General features: G+C 33.3%; 1 protein-coding gene across 2 annotated transcripts in view; it reads left to right on the top strand.

Annotated features, from left to right (window-relative positions):
- Nucleotides 1-965: 965 nt before the first annotated feature.
- Nucleotides 966-19,290, top strand: part of LOC145241399 (putative HIT-like protein slr1234) — a 46,302-nt gene continuing 27,977 nt past the window's right edge. Inside the window, exons 1-3 of one of the 2 annotated variants that reach the window (XM_080104326.1) lie at nt 966-1,095; nt 6,951-7,070; nt 11,596-11,733. In XM_080104326.1, the coding sequence (XP_079960452.1) occupies nt 6,969-7,070; nt 11,596-11,733 (240 nt within the window). In that variant the 5' untranslated portion in view covers nt 966-1,095; nt 6,951-6,968. Of the gene's footprint in view, nt 1,334-6,950; nt 7,071-11,595; nt 11,734-19,290 lie in introns of both variants that reach the window. The other variant, XM_080104327.1, reaches the window with a different exon arrangement.

The following is a 19,290-nucleotide window of genomic DNA, read 5'->3' as shown; positions in this document are numbered from 1 at the left end:
GCTGCTCAAGATCAGGGATTTATGACCAATGCATTCAAGAAGATGGCAACAAATGTAAATCCTGCCACATGGAATTGGAAAGTGTGAGTCATCTAGTATCAAGCTGCAAGGTTCTTTTAGGGGATCGCTACTACACTACGAGTACATCCACTGGACTATCTGTAAAAAAATTAAACATCCAATGTAACAGCAAATCCTTGGAATATCAACCTGAAAAGAACAGATGGAAATGACTTATATACCATACATTACGACCATGTAATCCCTACAGCCACCTACCTTGAAAATGCTGCTGTGAAACCTGACATAATTATATGGAATAAGTCACAAAGAGTTGCAACCTTGGTTGAAGTGAGTGTTCCTAATGATGGAAGTCTGAACAGAGCTGAAAACGAGAAACAGACCAAATACCAAGGTGCCATGTATGATATGAAAAGAAACTTGAATCTTAGAGAGATATCAATCATACCAGTTATTATAGGTGCCACAGTGCTTATGAAGAAGAACCTGAAGTCCTACCTAACTAATATTCCTGGTGAACCAAGTGCAAAATAGATCCAGATAATTGTACTTACGGGAACAACGAGAATACTAAAAAGAGCTCTCGGTTGGTTTCAATAAAAAGCAGGGCAATGTTGGCAGCTGGTTTGACCGCCCCATACCCAGCGTTACAATCTTTAAAGGAGGAAAATTTAAAAAAAAAAAAAAAAAGTACAAAGAAAACACGGCTTCTTCTCTCATAATATGGACTTTCAAAGTGTAGTATCTGTTCTGATGCTTGCTACACTTCAGCTATTCTTTTCTCAGTCAGCTGTTTTCTTCTTCTAGTCCGATGGAATATATACTTGCGTCCCATTTCAGAGTGGGGAGCAGAATTGTTCAGTTTTTTTTTTTTTTTTTTTTTTTTTTTAACTTGTTTCTAACACTGCTTTCGTGCGTGAGGGGAGGGGGCAACTAAATAGAGACGGTTTTCTGAGCAGTAATGACTACTAAGGGAGGTCACTCTAATGAAACCACTCAAGGGAGACAATTTACGTAAATAGGAAACTTAATTGTTTCCTTAAATCCTCGTTTTCTCTCATTTGTTGTTGTGTGGTAAGTTTATGTTATTTCGTTAAGGGAGTCAAAGTATGGATTAGAATTTCTCATTTACACGGGAATATTGAGTTTATGATTGTAACAAAATGTAGTATTTTCTATGTTTTTTTGGTATTATGTTAATTCACACGTGTTCAAAGATGTGATCGAAAAATGTTTTCGTTTTGTTGTCTCGATTCGAGGATTGAAGAATCCCTCAACGAATTACCAGTAATACAATTCGAATTTATATTTGGTAATCATTATTATTAGCAACATAAATTATTTTTAAAAAAAAAACAATACACTTGATAAATTAGTTTTAAAAAAACAATTTATTTCTGCTTTCTTATTTGTGACATATTTACGTAAAAAAAAAAAAAAAAATTTAATAACAGTTCTAAAGCAATTTAAGTCCCGAAATTATCGGTTTGGACCAAATTAACTACTTCTGTTTACGTTACAAACTGACTAAATAAAGATGGACACTTTGCTCAAACCCGATATTTACAAAACTTCCCAGGCTTATATCTACTATCAAATATTTATTTTTATTATGCAAATAGATCGCATAATCAGATAAAGACAAATAAATTGTTTTGTTTTGTTTTTTTTTAAATTAATTTCCTACCGATGTTTCATTTAAAATAATTTGATCCGTAATAGTAATGATTATTACATTTTCAATTGTTTAAAAATTAGAATAGCTTCCAGCTTGTTCATTTTAAAACTCCAAACATGTTTTGCGTTACAACTTTCTAAAAATGTGCTCTTTCAAGGTCATAGTACACATATTGTCACTTGTTAAGAGGTATAGTCGACAGATCGATTTTATTTTTAATATGTTTTCAGCAAAAACAATATAACGTACTTAATTGTCATACCGAAAATAGTAATATTTTAAAAAACTACGAACATTCATCGAGTAGAAAGTTATTTATGGTTAAAAGTAATTTTTACGGAAAATTAGGTAAAATTGCATTTTTCTTAGGCATTATAAAATAGACTGGGGAGAGTTCAAACACAGGGGACATAACCCGGAACGAATATTTCAGATTACTTATTCATGGCGTGTAATATTTTTTGTCTACAGCGATATACATTTTTCTTTTTAATTAAAAATCTAATATCAGTTGTTCTCCTTTATGGATTTTCGTAATTTATGAATATGTTAATATATGGATATGTCATGACAATTAAGTATTAATACTATTTTTGCGTAAAACGACATTTTTTTTTTAACTCGATCTGTCGACTATCTTAACAGACATCCATATGTTTTTATGAGAACAAACCATTTTAAAGAAATAATTATTTTATGTACTTCTGCGGAATTTAAACCAAACTATTTTTTATAAATCGGCATAAAGACGATTGAGTATGATTTCCGCCTACTTTCATACCTTTTAAACCAGTTGTTTTTTAATTTTTAAACGTCCTTGAATTTATAGTTAAAATCGAATAATTTCTCTGAAAATATCGGATTTATTTAAATTTTGAAAATATAAAAAATAACATAAGATATGCATCAAGTGTGCTTGAAAACCAAATTACATCGCTATTTTACGCAAATATACAAATATTTTACTTGCCTAAAATTTAAAACTCACACCCCAAAACACACACCCCCCCAAAAAAAAAGAAAAAAAGTACATAGCAAGCATACCCGGTGAACCAAGTGCAAGTGAAATACAAACGATTGCACTGAAAGGGACGGCTAGAATCCTGAAAAGATCTCTTGGTTGGACTCACTAAAATAGGGGTAAATGTCAGACATCTGGTTGGATGTCCCATCCCTTAGAAGAAAAAGTTTAAGAAAAATGAAAAAAAAAAGAGAGAAACCAAAACCTTGTGGAAGTCGACTTTGATGCTCAGTTACTTTTTTTCTTTATTCAACATTAATCCTAATCCTAAAATCATCCCAATACGTTTTTGGTTTAGTTCGGCAAAAGTTTGGTTTGGTTTAAATTTTATAGAAGCGCCTCTATGTAATCCCAGTCGTTAATTTTACCTGACCAGATGTATGGTTTGATCATTCTCTCAGACATTCCCTTCTTCTTCGATCGAAGTGGAGTTGGTTCGTTTTGCTACTTCTATAATCATCTAGACCTCGCTTGTTTGCGGCGGAGCTGGGTTCCCAACTATAAACTGGCGATATGACTAACTTTTCTGGAATGGGAAGCAGGTAGATATATTTACTCGGAGTTGTTGGTGGTTCTTAAAACCATTAGACGGGTGTACAACGTACTTTTCTTCACACACACACGCATGTATACACACGTATACACACATGCACACACACGTGCATGTATACACGCATGTTCACATACACACACACATGCACGCTCGCGCTCACGCAAACATGCACACATTGGTGACGTCACTTCCGTTTAAGTGAAATCCAGACATGCGCAGTTAGAGTTAGAATACTGATTCCGGTATAAAAGCCAACAACACGTTTCAACTACCTTTTTTGCCTTGGCTCTCCAACCAAACAAGGTCGCGTCCACAGCTTGTGGTCTGAAGACACTTCCATGTAGCCGACTACTATCATGCAAGCGTGAATTTACTGAGGTCAATTCTCCCTCTATTTTTTCTACCTGCTGGACTGCTGTTTCTCTTTCTACTACATTATCCCTTTTCCACACACGTAGTCGTTAATGACTGAACTGGACACGTGTTTCCCTAAATCATTTTTCCAACGAAAAATAAACGACATGTTTGTTTATTCGACAATTGTGTTCCTTCGTTCCTTCCATTCGTTTCGTTAATATATTTTATTTTGTAGTGGTTAGTGTGTAAATAATATCACGCTAGTCCACAACAAAGTTAGTGACCCCCTCAATTTTTTAGAAATAGATGTTTTTGAAGGAAGCGCGCGTTTTTTCTAAAAAAAAAAAAAAAAAAGAAAAGAAAAACAGAAAAGGAATTTCAAAACACAAAAGGACAATGGAACTACAAGTGACAGAAACCCAGCACAAAACAATGACATTAAACATTCCACCCTTCAACCCGGCTAATACAAAGACATGGTTCGTTCAGATAGAAGCTTTATTTGACGCCAAACAGATAACTTCACAACGAGCACATTATTGCTACCTCGTCGAAAAACTGCCTTTGGAGATTGTTGAAGAAGTTTTAGATGTGCTTGAAAATATGCCGGAGGAAAACCCGTACAACACACTCAAGCAGGCAAATTTACAGCAAACCGGCGTTTCTAATGAAGTCATGCTGTGAAACCTGTTCATGCAAGTCGAATTGGGAGACCACACGCCGTCGCAGTTACTCCGTCACATGAAAGCCTTGCTGGGAGACAACAAAATGTCGGACAGCATTATGCGATGCCTTTGGATGGATAAACTACCCGCAACAACGAAACAAATCCTCGCACCAATGTCGGAAGAGACGATGATAGGAAAACTCGCCGACATAGCTGACCGGATACACGAAAGTTCCCAAAGCCAACAGGTATACGCACACCAATGGCCACCAGTTCAAACCCGAGATGTGGAATTAACGGAATTAAAGTCCACCAAGGAAAAGCTTTCGCAACAATTGGTGGACATTCTCCAAACGCATTGACGTTACCCCAGAAACAACAAAGACACTCGCCAATGGTACAGAAGGAGAAGTTCCAGCAGAAGTCGACCTGTTTCACGTGATAGACAAAATGTATATTACTATCACAGAAAATCTGGTGCTGATGCTAGACGATGTGCAAAACTTTTTTCGCTCAAGAAACCAACGCAGGGAAACAAATTTTCCAGCCAGTAATGACGACGACTGTCACTGGAAGTTCTAGAAAAGGTTGTTTTATATCCATGACAAAATCCACGGATATAATTTTTTGATAGACACCGGAGCAGAAATTAGTGTGATACGTCCGTCATATGGTCATCTAACAAAGACCCAGTTTTTCACACTACAAGCCGCCAATGGAACGAAAATACCAACTTTTGGTGATAAAACATTAAACATAAACCTGGGAATGCGAAGGAATTTTTTATCCAATTTCACCATAGCCAGCATTTTGGGGGCAGACTTTTTATCCAATTTCAACCTATCTGTCGACATGACTCATCACATATTGATTGACAACGAAGCTAAGGTTTCAGTGAGAGGAACCACCTCGAAATTTTTAACCACTGGAATCAGCACTGCTTTACCCGAAGATATACACGTCCGCCGTTACGTTACTTCAAAAATATCTGCAACTTTCCCAGCCATTTAAAAATACTGACCCCATCAAACATAGCACTAAACACTACATTAAGACCACAGGACAACCCGTCTATGCCACTCCCAGACGTTTGAAATCGGATAAATAGAAGCTTGCAAAATTCGAGTTTCAAAACCTGTTAGACATGGGAATAATCTGACCCTCGAAAAGTGCTTGGTCATTACCACTACACATAATACAGAAAGTGGATAATACCACATGGCGCCCTTGCGGGGATGTCAGACAGTTGAACGCAAAAACGGTCCTGGATAGATACCCTATCCCCCATATCCACGACTTCGCCAACGGACTGCAAGGCGCCACTATATTTTCCAAGCTGGACCTGGTAAAGGCATATTATCAAATACCAGTAGCAGAAGAAGACATTCACAAAACTGCACTACCACACCATTTGGTCTTTACGAGTTCCTACGGATGCCTTTCGGGCTTAGAAACGCCTGTCAAACCTTTCAACAGTTAATTTCTGCCATTCATATTTGCATATGTGGATGATATTTTTTTCCCTAAACCATTTTTCCAACGGAAAATAAACCATGTTTGTTTATTCAACAATTGTGTTCTTTCCTTCCTTCCATTCGTTTCATTAATATATTTTATTTTGTAGTGGTTAGTGTGTAAATAATATTACGCCAGTCCGCAACAAGGGTATTAGAAATATAAAGTGTTAATTTTATCCCTTGTTTCAATACTTTTAATGAAAAATTAAAAACAAGATTGCCATTTTCTTTTCTTTTTTTATGGTAAATTTTAACTGCAACTCAACACTCACCTTTAAAATGACAACGTTCTTAAGACATTTATTTCCAGTATATTACTTAATGAATGTCAGTGGCCGTGAAATAAAGAGGGGGAGTGTTTTTGTAATGGGCATTAGTACTTATTCAGTTGGGAAAAAAACATGGCTCCAATGAAAACATAAGGGATTATATTGGATAATACAGGTTTTAATATAGAAAACTACTAGTCTGTCTCAAATCTAAATATGATATTCGTTTTCAGCATACCCGAAAACATACGGAAGTCGTAAATTTAACAGTGGAGTTTTAATTAATTTAAGAATTAAAATTATTTTGAATATGTTTGATTTTTTTTTTTATTATTCAGATCGCTCCATACAAAGCATGAAACTATTTGATGTAAGAAGCTAAAACTTTACTATTACATGATAAAAAAAAACAAGCCAATGATGAGTGTGAGATGGATAGTTCTGACCCAGAAAACAGCAATTCTTTCCCCTTTGTCAGAATCATCGCTCATTGAATGGCAGAACTAAAGGACAAAATAAGAGAAACGAGAGTAACAAGGCTGCCAAATAATCTGGATTGTGGATTATACTAGATTCGTCCTCACACATCTCATATTCTGATAAAGTAATAGTTGATAGTATATATCATCACAGTGGTTCCACAACATTTTGAAATCATGACACCCATTGTATATTTTGTTACATATCTTTAATAAGGAGTAAAAAAACAATGCACAGCAAACAATTCTTTCTTTTAATGACATACAGTACTTATCTATTGAATTATTATGAACAGCATCATTGAACTACTAACATTACTTATTAAAATACCTTAATTCCATGGGATTTGCATTTGCAGAGATAATTAGATTTTTATTTTGATTTCAGTAAAACGAAGAAGGCAATATGTTGGGCCTCCGGATAAACCTTGCTCAACGTAGAGCCATCCCTGCAATATGGAATCATTTTTTGGGAGCCACTGTCACTTCCTTCATCGTTCAATCACAGGTATGTTGCTTTCATTGAAAACTTTCTCATGTTTCAAACAACACACTTTCAAACCTCTACAATATCCTTCGTATATACTAAACTCAAAATTAAAAGCTGTCCAGATTTACTCCAAAACGCAATCAAGACAGCTCCCAAATTAGCCCGACATTTAACAGAAATTTACCTCTAATAACTAACACTAATAACAACCTCATCTACCCAAGAACTAACACTAATAGGCATCAAAATATCTGAATTGACCTCCTCTACAATTGTAGATATAATATAATCTATAAATATAAAATCGAAAATGTATGCATGTGTGTTCGCTTTTTCTGTATGTCTACAAAAGGCTTCTTTCAGAGAAGCGGTCGCTCGCCTAAAAACTTTTTATATCACATATAAATCATGATACCTCACAGTTAACAACGAAGCTCGCCTGTCTATTTAATTTGCTCGATTTCAGGAAGATAAATATTCAACATTTGTCGCTTGCCGCATGTAGGTTAGTCTTTTTCCTATAACATCTTGGGGGGAAAAAAAAAGCGTTCAGCAGTAAATGAAGGTACTATCCCGCAGTCAAACTTGACCTTATTAACTCATTAAAACGGACACCTGCCAAATCCAAGTAATTAAATAAATTCAAACGTGTTTCCGTTAGCATCTCGCGGTGGGGCAATGGTTAATGTCGCACGTTTTTTTTTTTCACACTTTAATTTACAACTTTGCCTCAACGGTTTGGGTTCGATCCTCATACTTACTTTTTTTTTTAACCCCCCTACACACCTCCAAACACCCGGGCAACACCGGGTACCCCTCACTAGTCTATATATATAAAAGGCAAAAGTAGCTTGTGCATTTTTGTATGTCCAAGAAAGGCTTTTTTTGTGGGGTTCTCAAGAGGGTTGCTATTTTTGACAACTTTTTATATACTCCCTAGATCATTATATCTACAAGTTGTGAACGCACGTCTTCTGTACATTTATTTTTGATCAAATTTTATACAATTTCCTCTATTCCGTCCTTTTGCATGTTTGTTGGGTTTTTTTTCATGTAAATAAAGCGAAACTAATCGAAAGCGAAGTAGGCCGCCTGGCTTTCCTGCCAGGAACATCTTGAAAGCAATTAGCTTTGATCAATGTTGGGAGAACCCTTCATATCAGACAATTGCTATTCATCTTTTGGGGGAGCTGTTGTTCACCAGCATCGTGGGGAAACAAATGCGGCGAGAAGCAGTTCATTTCTGTTCCTGCGTGAACTCATTCACTTAGCAAGTTAACTTTTTAATCGTTAAATTTCAATACTTTTCACTTCCTCTTGCTTCATAGCGTAGCGGTAAAATCTCAGCTTTACTCTCACTTTCTTTTCAACCTTCGTGTCACGGGTTCGAACCTGCCTCCTAACATTTCTTTTTCCAAACACCCGGGCAATGCTGGACACGCCCGCTAATATAATATAATGTAATTCAAAGGCCTAAATCTGACACCACATCTAAAGGCAAGGCTACTGTATACTTCATACTGTCTTAATCGTGATAAAACTATATTGGCGAACGCAACAAAATCTGCACAAGATACTTTGTAGTGGTGGGATGATTAATCAAAATCGGGAATCGAAAATCGGACATTCTTGGGGTATCGGTATCAGAATCAAAAAAATTTGTGCCTATTTTTCGATTCAAAAAAACGATTCCTTTCATTATCTTTTTTATTTGATTTTGTATAAAGTAAAATCTTCTACTGCTGGTAGTAATGATGTAATAATAAATATTTATTGATTTTAAACTTCCAATCAATTTAAAATCTATAGATCATGCCCCACAAGTGTATTTTTACGTTTAAGAAAAAATGTGTCCATTTAACATGTGTTTTTATGGTAATCAGGAGTAAATAACAACTTTTCAGTTAATAAGGAGATTTATAAAGAATCGGAATAAGTAAGTGTATTGGAATCGAGAATGTAGTATGGTATCGGTAATTGTATTGGAATTGGGGAAAAGATTCGAACCATCCCATCACTAATAAAGAAATAAAAACTAACAAGTTCAGTGTCATTTTCTCTCATATCATGGAGTCTGGTCATCAAAACGATAATCAATGCATAATAATTCCATTTGTTGTTTAAGTGAATTCACTCTTATTCCCCATTCCATGAATACAATAAAACAAAGGAAAGATTTCTAGAATAGCTCTCCCATCTAGTAAAAACCATCGTTATTGAAAAGTGTGTACATACTGGTTAATTATAAATTTGTACCTCCGTATATATATATATATATATATACTAGCAAAAATACCCGTCGTTGACTGGGTTCAAAAAAAGCCTACAGAAAATGGACTCTGATTTATGAAATTATGATAGGTTATGAAAAGGAAGGGTTGTAAAGAGATAGCTTCGAATTTGGGGGTATCAAAACCAAAGCAAAATATGATGAAAGTAAAAATAAAATAGATAAACCCCATAATTTATTATACACATACCTGTTCACACTGAAACACTTATCACAATATTCAGTGGATCTATATTAAAAAACCTTGGTAAACTTTGTGACATATTTCCATTCTATGGAGGTCAGGCGCGAACGAACACCCCCATAATTTTGTTACACCATATTTCTTCAAACTGAAACATAATTATCAAAGTATACTTACGCAGATAGATATGAAAAGTCTTTATTAAAGTTTGTGCCTATTTCCATTCTATGGAGGCCAGGCGCGAACGCAGACCCAACAATCTTATTATACTATCCCTATTTAAGTTAAAACATACTTATCAAAGTATTATTATGTACATCTATATCAAAAACACTTGTAAACGTTTTGTTTTAACTTTAAAATTTTTTATTTCCATACTTTGTGGACCAGGTACGTACGCATAACCCACAATTTTAATGAATCATCATTATGCCAGATCAAACATACCCATTCCTGTGTCTCGATACATCTTCTATCATTATATGTGATCAGTTTTCTATAATAGGAGCCTATTTGTGATCAGACACACATACAGACGTTCAACTTTATATTATAAATATAAAAACAAGTAGTTAATAAAACATGTTAAAAAACACTTTGAAAAAGAGTTAAAAACATATTTAATTTAAAAAAAGGAAGCACAAAATAAGTGGATAGTGCTTAATCTGCGGAGTTTCGAGGAAATACTTTCCTTCTCATCAGAGGGTAGGATTTAGCAAAATGTGGGATCAGATTTTGCTTGCAAAAGTATTTAATGAAACTACAAGTAAGTCATAGATCTTACTTGGTAACAAATAGTGAAGCAGAGGGGATACGGTGAAGAAAAAGGTGATTTCACGTGAATGGATTGTCTGGTGAAGGGTAAAATATCAAATAATGGTAAAATCCAAAAAAGTTAATTAAATTTTCATTTCCACAAGTAAAATCCAAGGGAATCGCGTGATTGGAAGATGGTCCAAAGTAATCCAAAAGGCAAGAAATCCGTGGAATAATTCATAAATTCACAAGGAAAAAGGGAATGAGTTCAAATAAAATTATTAAAAGAAAGATAAGATGTGCATAGAAAAAAAGAAATGGAAGGATTTAAAACATGACTGTCAAGGCTGGGCTGATTTAAGAAAACAAAAAAAAAATATATATATATATATATGTAAACTCATTCATATAATTTCCTAATTTACATAAATTTATATATGTTACTCTCTTTTTGCATATATACTCCTGAAATAATTAACCTTCTTAGTGAGGCAGATTGCTGAAACAATCTTTCACTTGGTGCTTGTATCACTAAGTGAAAGATTCTTATAGAATATTAAGATAACCTGCCCCACCACCTCATAATGGACCAGTTCTATCTGTTCTTTCTCTTGAAAAAGCCAGCGAAATAGATGAAATGTTGAGCATTTAGGCCTTCTGCTTCCATGTTTAAAATCATATCATTGGATTTTTGCGCATTTATCATTCATATACATATATATGATTACACTGAGGAACACTGAAGGTACAGTCACAAATTTTGTTCTTGCAAAAAAAGTTTTTTTTTTTGTTTTTTTTGTTTTTTTTTCAAAATAGCATAAACCATGTCACCCAACAGGAAACAAAGAAAATATATATATTTTTAACCTTTGCACATTCCTTTTTTATACATTCTCATATATATATATATATTTTGGAAAAAGAAATCCAGCGGAGTGCTCAATTAAAAAGAAAATCCGAAAAATAAGAGCGTATTTATATTTTGTATTTTGTGTACAGAAAATTGTTAGATGAGTTAAGTCATTGGTGCCATCGGTTTCAAGCCTGATAATTAGGACCGTTTTAGATATTCATATCAAGCTCTCTTCAGATGAGTATTGGCTGAAGAGAGCTTGATATGGATATCTAAAACGGTCCTAATTATCGGGCTTGAAACCGATGGCACCAATGACTTGTCTCATCTAACAATTTTCTGTACACAAAATACAATATATATATACATATATATCAACTTGTATGTTTGTTTTGTTATCTAAAATTGAAATAGGGTTGTTGATTAGGGTAATACTAAATAAATGAAATTAATATTTCAGGTTTTTTGTTCTACAACAGCAGATGAAGTAAGCAAGGCCCAGGCGGCAGCAAAGAAATACCAATACAATCAACCAACAATCTTTTCAAAAATTCTAGACAAGTCGATTCCAGCCACAATTTTATATGAAGATTCCCAGGTAAATCCTTTTCTTTTACTCTTTAAAGTTTTCTTTTTTACTAATAATTTCCGTCCCATTTGAGGGTTCTTGATAAACTGCAGAAACGTATCTAATTTGATTGGGTCCACCCTTTCTTCTCTGCAGCCTCTCTCTTACAGACAATGTTGCTTGCCTCAGTCATTTATATAAATACTAGTCTGGCAAGTGTTCTTCAGAATTGCCTGATCTGTTCCCTACTCTCTTTGTTTCAGCTCGTTGGTCGTGGTCTCTATCAATTCGCAATTCTGATACCTTATTACAATAAAGCTTCCTATTCCAGTAATCTTTCGAATGACTGCAGTCTTGTGGAATTTTCTATCTTCTGCCTATTTTCCTTCGATCTATAGCCTTGGTTAGTTCAAGACTAAGACCAATAGGCATCTGTCTTTGTGAAAATAATTCTTTTATTTGTGTTAACTCCCACTTCCCTCACGGCCCTGTCGGTGGGGCATTAGAATACGCCGACTGCCCCCCTGCAGAGGGTAAAAGTCCCTCAATGGGGGTCCTGGATATGACCTTAAACTATATCCAGTGGTGAGGCCCCAGCTTGTGGGCTTTGGGGAGTGTGGAGCCACCCTTTAATTACCATTGTTCCCAGGTCCACTCTGACCCGGAGTGGTAGTACCTGTTCGGGTCCCAACTATGAGTTAAATAGAAACTGACGTGAAAACAACAAATATACTCCATTAAAAAGATTTTTCTTCAAAATCTTTGGATTCGGCATTAAATAACCCGAAAAGGGTTGATATGCCGTAAGACAAAAACAACCAACCAACCAACCAACCCACTTCCCTCAAGTAGCTTCATGCCTTGTCTGGAGCGATTTATTGGGCGGACATTTAGGTAATTGCCCCCCCCCCCCTTTTTAAATTCCACTTCTTATATCATTTCTTTTTCTTTTTTCACACTAATCTCATCGATTATAAATTTTAATTTACAGATTAAAAAAAAAAGTTTGAAAAAAAAAAATTTTATGACTTTTATCATTGGGAATCAGTTTACAATGTCTGTGGCGATTTTCTATAAGAAAAATACATATTTAGTTTAAATATTGTGTTTTTATTACTGGTAAAATCCTAATTGGTATTAACTATATAATGGCCCCGAACATGGGAAGTAAAATGTGTCTGAATTGACTTGTTAGTTATCAATACTTTCCAATTCACACTAATTCAGAGTGATAATATGAGTTAAATAGAGTCAATTCTAAGTAAGACACTAAACTGTCTGAGACATCTTTAAGGAAAGGGTTCACATAGACTCACCCAACCACAGCAAAATACAACTTTATCAGCAATTTCTATTTTTTTCTAAACTCTATCAGATACTCAAGCTCTCAACTATCCTGAATGTGATATAAAATTGCATCTGATGATAAAACTCCAATTTGACAACTTTGAAGAGTGTGGTGTCACCCTCTTAGTTGCACATACTCCCAGATGCCTCATGACTCCAAGTGATCGTATCAGAAACTGATAATATAAAACACATTTTTTTCCATGTGTGTGTGTCTGGCTGCCTGTAACCATTTTTTAAACAAATATTTTTACTTTTTTTTTAGAAATGGAAAATATTAAATTAAAAATAAATAATAAATTACCAATAGGTCAAACGCATATCATGGTTGGAAACCAAAACCTTTGGGGAGCTGGATTTTCCCCACATTAAAAACCAACTTTGTCTCTAACTCTACCCTCGTGGGGAGGCAAGTAAATAGGAGCTATTGCACAGTAAATAAAATTGAATTAAAAGAAAAATTCATTTGGATGTTTGTGCATCTATGTTACTGCGCTATTTTTTTTTTATCGTATTTACAAGTTCAATTTAATTTTTTATTATATTTTTTTATTACATTGTTAGGGGAAAGTACAACATAGTTACAAAACACCCTTCCCTCCCCATGATAAGAATGGCTTTTTAAATAACGGTTTCAATGCATAAGTACCATCATTTTTTTATTTCAAATTATTTACTGGAGAACCAAATTTGATGGAATATTTTTTTTTTACTTTTTACCTATTTTATAGTGATATGAATTTCTGCACAGTAAAAATAATAAAATTAAAACGAAAATCTTTTTTTCTTATTTTAAATTATTTAATCAAGTAAAAATTCCATTTTTGTCTGGATTACTATAGTAAAAAAAGACCTGGTGATTTTAGAATTGACCGGGGGATGGAGGTAAAACAGATAATTAGACCCTAAAAATTAATCCATAAAAAGCTTATTGAAGTGTTGAAAGTTAAATTTTAAACTGCCGAATACCGTTTTGTGCACAAAAAAATCCATCATTCTTTTCCCCCACAGACACACAAAGTATGTACAAAATGACTTTGAGTGAGCAAAAAAAATCTTCTCAATAAAAGAAATACATGCTTTTTACATGCTGAATTCGTCATATTATTGCATTTGAGCATATGTCGCCTTTTCATTCCTATCGGTCAGGTTTTGAGTGTCACACAAGCCACTCTTTGCCACTTGTTTGCGTGACTGTTGTTGCACTTGTATTATAAAAAAAAATCAAAATCAAAATTATTATTTGATTATTGAGTGGACATTTAGGAAATTGACCCCTGCCTCTAAATTTCACAATTTACCATTTTTTTTCTTCTTTTTTTGTGTTAATTTCATCGATTATAAACTTTAACTTACAGATTTTAAAAAAAAATTATGTCTTTTATCGCTGGGGATCAGTTTACAATTATAATGTTCTAGTAAATTGAACACATACTTTGTGACTATCACCAAGAAAAATATTGTGACTCTCTCACACGACCGATGATTTAATTAAGTCTTTAATGGTACATGATCAAATCTTAATGTAAGTGTTTGATTATGTGATGAGATGTTTCTTACTGATGTGTTTTTTTTTAATTTTCAACTACGTTAGAATTTCCATGGGTTCTGCTAGTTATTATTATTATTATTATTATTATGTTTTTATTTGTTATCTAAGAGATAAACAAATGTTTCAAGAAAATAGAAGCAATATTCTACACAATCTTTAGAACCGATCTCCCATATGGTTAAACTTTTTTTTAATTGAGTAATATTTAGTAATAATACTTTTAATTAAGTAATATTTAGTAATAATATTTTTAATTGAGTAATATTTAGAAATATTATTTTAATTGAGTAATATTTAGTAATACTATTTGTAATTGAGTAATATTTAGTAATACTATTTGTAATTGAGTAATATTTAGTAATATTATTTTTAATTGAGTAATATACATATGGAAGAAATTACTAATCAAATTTTCAATAGCTTTTATCTAAATCCTTTTAAAAATAAATTAGATGAATTTAAATATGAATTTGCACCTTTGGCGTTTGTTTGATTAGATATTTAGGAGAATTTGATGTGCATATCGTATTATATGAAATGATTTGTTTTTCTTCTTTAATCTCTAGGATGTTGTGAACTTAAAGCCAGAGATGGACAAAGACAATGGGTAGGAATTATCCTAGTTTAAAAAAATTCCTGGGAGTTATCTCCCCTTTACTTTGATTTTAAAATTTTTAAAATATTTTGCAGGAATTATCTCCCTTTGACTGTTGAAAATAGTTTCGGAGGACTTATTTCATCCGAGCTTTCGAATAAGTATTAACGTTCTCCGGTATACAGGGTAGGAATGGGGGAGGGAGGCATCTTGCTATGCATGACCTTCTCCTTTGGGTATTATTAGGGTATTTTTTGGTCTTATCCAGAGTGCCGTTTTGAAAGGAGCTGAAATTTCTCTACGTACTTTGTGTCTAACTTATTCCTCATAAGTAGACATTCAGATTCACTGTTTTCTTATCCAGTCTTCCGGCTGTTGTCAAAATATACTGTTTTCGGTCTACAGACAGTGGTGGTGGTCATTCTACCGGGTATTACACCCTCTTTACATTCCTGACTGTGCCAATTGGAATATACAGGTATTTCTTTTCAAATACTAAATAATAAATACTAGGCTAGCTGAATTTTTCCCACATCAAAAACCGGCCTTGTGTTAAATGTTACCTTTATTTTTTCTTTTTTATCTTTACATGGGGGTCACCACTTATCAAGGCCCGAAGGCCACTCAGTGATAAGGGTTATTGCGTGTACAGTAATCAGTTTGCGAAGACATTAATACATTTACATATTTTCAGAAAACTCGTACAAAAAGAACCATGATATATTATTTAGATTTTTCAGACTCCACTTCTCATGTTTTTTTTTGTTTTTTTTTTACATAGGCATCAACAAGGCCCAGATACCACTCGAGGATAAGGGTTAAGAGTGTACAGTAGTCAATTGGACAATATAGTATAGTTAGTAATGGAAATTTCACAAATTTGTTAACTTAAGTGGAATGGCTCATCAAGAACTTGTTTACGTTGGACTTGAAGACAATCGGATTATAGTCAGCTGGAAAGCAGGAAAACGGAAGACAGTTCCACAGGCGTGCACTTCAAGGACTCTATGTTAAGGTTTAGGCACAGATAAAGAGTGGGGGGAATTATTGATAGTGATTTCAGCTAGACGAGTGTTTCTTGTTTGGCGAGGAGGGACTATAGATTGAAGCTCAATTGTGAAAATAACGATAAAGCAGAGACAAACTCGCAACATCTCTTCTGTGAGATAGAGGTTGCAGGGAAGAGAAACCGATTAATGTTCTCATCTTGAGTGTCATTTGCACAACGTTTCAGTCGATGTTAAACTCTGACTTTCTTCAGGTGTATTAAGTCACCATGTTTGGTAAAGGAAGAGGAAGAGTAACTCTACACTATAACCTCGAAGGTGTAGAGTTACCTCCCTTTCGCTGTATTAACATGGTGACTTATACACTCGAAGAAAGTCGGAGGTTATGTGGACTGAAACCTGGAAATGCAAAAAAAATATTTTTTAACGAAATTTCATCTTTTAATGATCCACAAAAAAGTAGACATGTTCGGCATTAGTTTAAAGTGAATCAGTTTTTGGTTACAAACATAATCTACTTAAATAAAACAGTAGATGTATGTCTGTTTGTCTGTAAATATTTAACCGATAAACTCTTAAACTACTGGTCACATATCATTGAATTATCAGGAAATAGTAATCATGTACAAAGAAGTGTTTATAACAAGTAAAATCTTTGTTTGGATGGATGAATAATGCATACAGAATTATATCAGCAAGTCGAAATGTAAACTGTTCATTTGGAATCAGAAACTTCATGTTGATGTTTTTTCAATTTCAGAAGTTCTTGAACTTATTTTTTGGGGGTGTTTATTATGATTACATATTTCAGCATATTTTACAGTCTGGCAATGCCAGGCGCCCTTGCTAATTTCTAATAATTTTTGCCAATAAAAGCATGAAATTGCATTTATTTTAGTTACTTACTCTCGCATGCAAACACTAAGTAGTATTTTTTCCACAAAATTTTACGCACATTTTTTTTTTCATACTAAGTTATAAAATGATAGAAGCTAGGTAAAGATGGAAATTAACATATTTAGGTACTGTAGCCTTTTTTTTTTTTTTTCAAATTATTCAGTAACTAACAGGACCTGTGGAAATTTTACAGGGGACTGATTCATATGTAATATATTGATGTTGGTATTCCGTAGATATTCAACGTAAATGGAGACACTTTGATATTATTATAGCTATTTTGTTAAAACTGTAAAAGTATTTATTCAAGCTAGCAGGGGCACCCGGTGTAACCAGGTGGTAAAATATGCTTAAATATGCTATTTTAATTCTTGCAGATTTCGTGTATATTATTATGGAGTTAATGTTCTATCGATTTTTATATATTATAAAGTTGCAGTTTCAAAAATAAAAAAAAACATTGGGGCATCAGCTTGAATCGAAATTGAATCCCAAATTTATGAATATATATATATATATATATATATATATATATATATATATATATATATATATATAAATATAATTCCTTCAGCTATACCCAAAACCGAAGCCAAAATTATAAAAAATTCTTGATAAAATTATTTATAAAAAATATAGATTACTAAAATGCCATCAGCTAATATCAAAACCGAAAACAAGACTTAGGAAGAATTTTTGATAAAATTATTTTTTTAAAAATAGTTTATTGGGGTGCTATCAGCTATAATCGAAACCGAAACCAAAACTTATGAGAAAGTCTTGGTAAAATTATTTATGAAAAAATAGATGACTGAAGTGCCATTAGCTATAATCAAAACAGAAACCAAAATTATGAAGAATTCCTAGTAAAATTATTTATAAAAAAAATTAAATGACTTGAGTGCTATTAGCTATAATCAAAACCGAAACCAAAACTTATGAAGAATTCTTAGTAAAATTATTTATTACAAGAAATAGAAGTACATAACAATTAAACGACCCGGATGTAAGTGTGACACAGAAGATAACACACCCGCTATCGTATTAATGTATAGATTCTTTATTTTAACTCTATAAAAATTACTATGATTAATATACTATTTTTTCACTTCTTAACCTAAATATTTATGGATGTGTAATTTTAAAATAGATGCGGGTTTTATGATTGAAAAATTATTTTTTGTAAAAATCATTCATTTTCATTTTAGCATCAGAGTGCACCAATTCTTTGATTTCATTTAAATAGCTGGCCGGAATCATCTTGTTGACAGAAAACAAATGTAGTCTAGTTGAAACGTTGTAAATAGTTGGGTAGTGATATTAACAATCATCACAGACTTGATAATCGATTTTTTTTTCTCTTTGTAGTTGTAATAATGGAAGCAATTAGAAATAACAACAATGACATGATTACTTACTCTAGGCTGCATCTTAGTTTCTGCATTACTTATTTTGTTTACTTTTTAGAGTAAGAAGATTATATCTTCTTACTCTAAAAAGTAAACTAAGTATATCTAAGTATAAATGTATCTTTCCGGCATTTAGAGATGATAAAAGAGCCTTGAAAATGATTTCCATTGATTTTAACACTGAATACCTAACACTATAATGGTTGATTATTATGATTTTAATTGTTAGATAGAAAAATGTTGTCAATATGAAAAGTTATGTTAAGTTGAAATATTTACATTTAATAGTTCTCAGGAATATTAACTTAACAGATGGAATTTGAGCTAATGATAATATAAATAAAGATACATGACAAAAACCCAGCAAGTATCTTCAGGCTACGTGCAGTGATGACGTAATGGAAAAGATAGATTTTGAGACGTAAAGTTTAGTTATGAGAGAGATGAATTTGATATGCAACGTTTTAGCAGATGGTCAGAGTGTTTGGACTGAATGCTTGTGGAAGTCAGAAAGGGTGGCTTAGCAAAATGTAGTTTGCTGCAATGCGTGCCAACTCTGGAAAGGAACCTAGCAAGAAATAAATGAAACATCAACATATAATTCTGGCTTTGGCATTTTCACTTCTTACAGAAAAGCAGTTTTGATTTCAGGACACATGAAAGAAAGATTTGAGGTATGACCTTTTGCTGGTGTTCCAATGATGTTTGTCTATTGGTTGTACCTGTTTATAAACTATTGACACATATATATATATATATATATATATATATATATATATA

Source organism: Euprymna scolopes, chromosome 20, assembly GCF_053919585.1.
Source record: "Euprymna scolopes isolate OS-2025 chromosome 20, ASM5391958v1, whole genome shotgun sequence".
NCBI lineage: Eukaryota > Metazoa > Mollusca > Cephalopoda > Sepiida > Sepiolidae > Euprymna > Euprymna scolopes.
The sequence above is the reverse complement of the archived record's forward strand: the minus strand, read 5'-3'. Positions and strand labels throughout refer to the sequence as shown.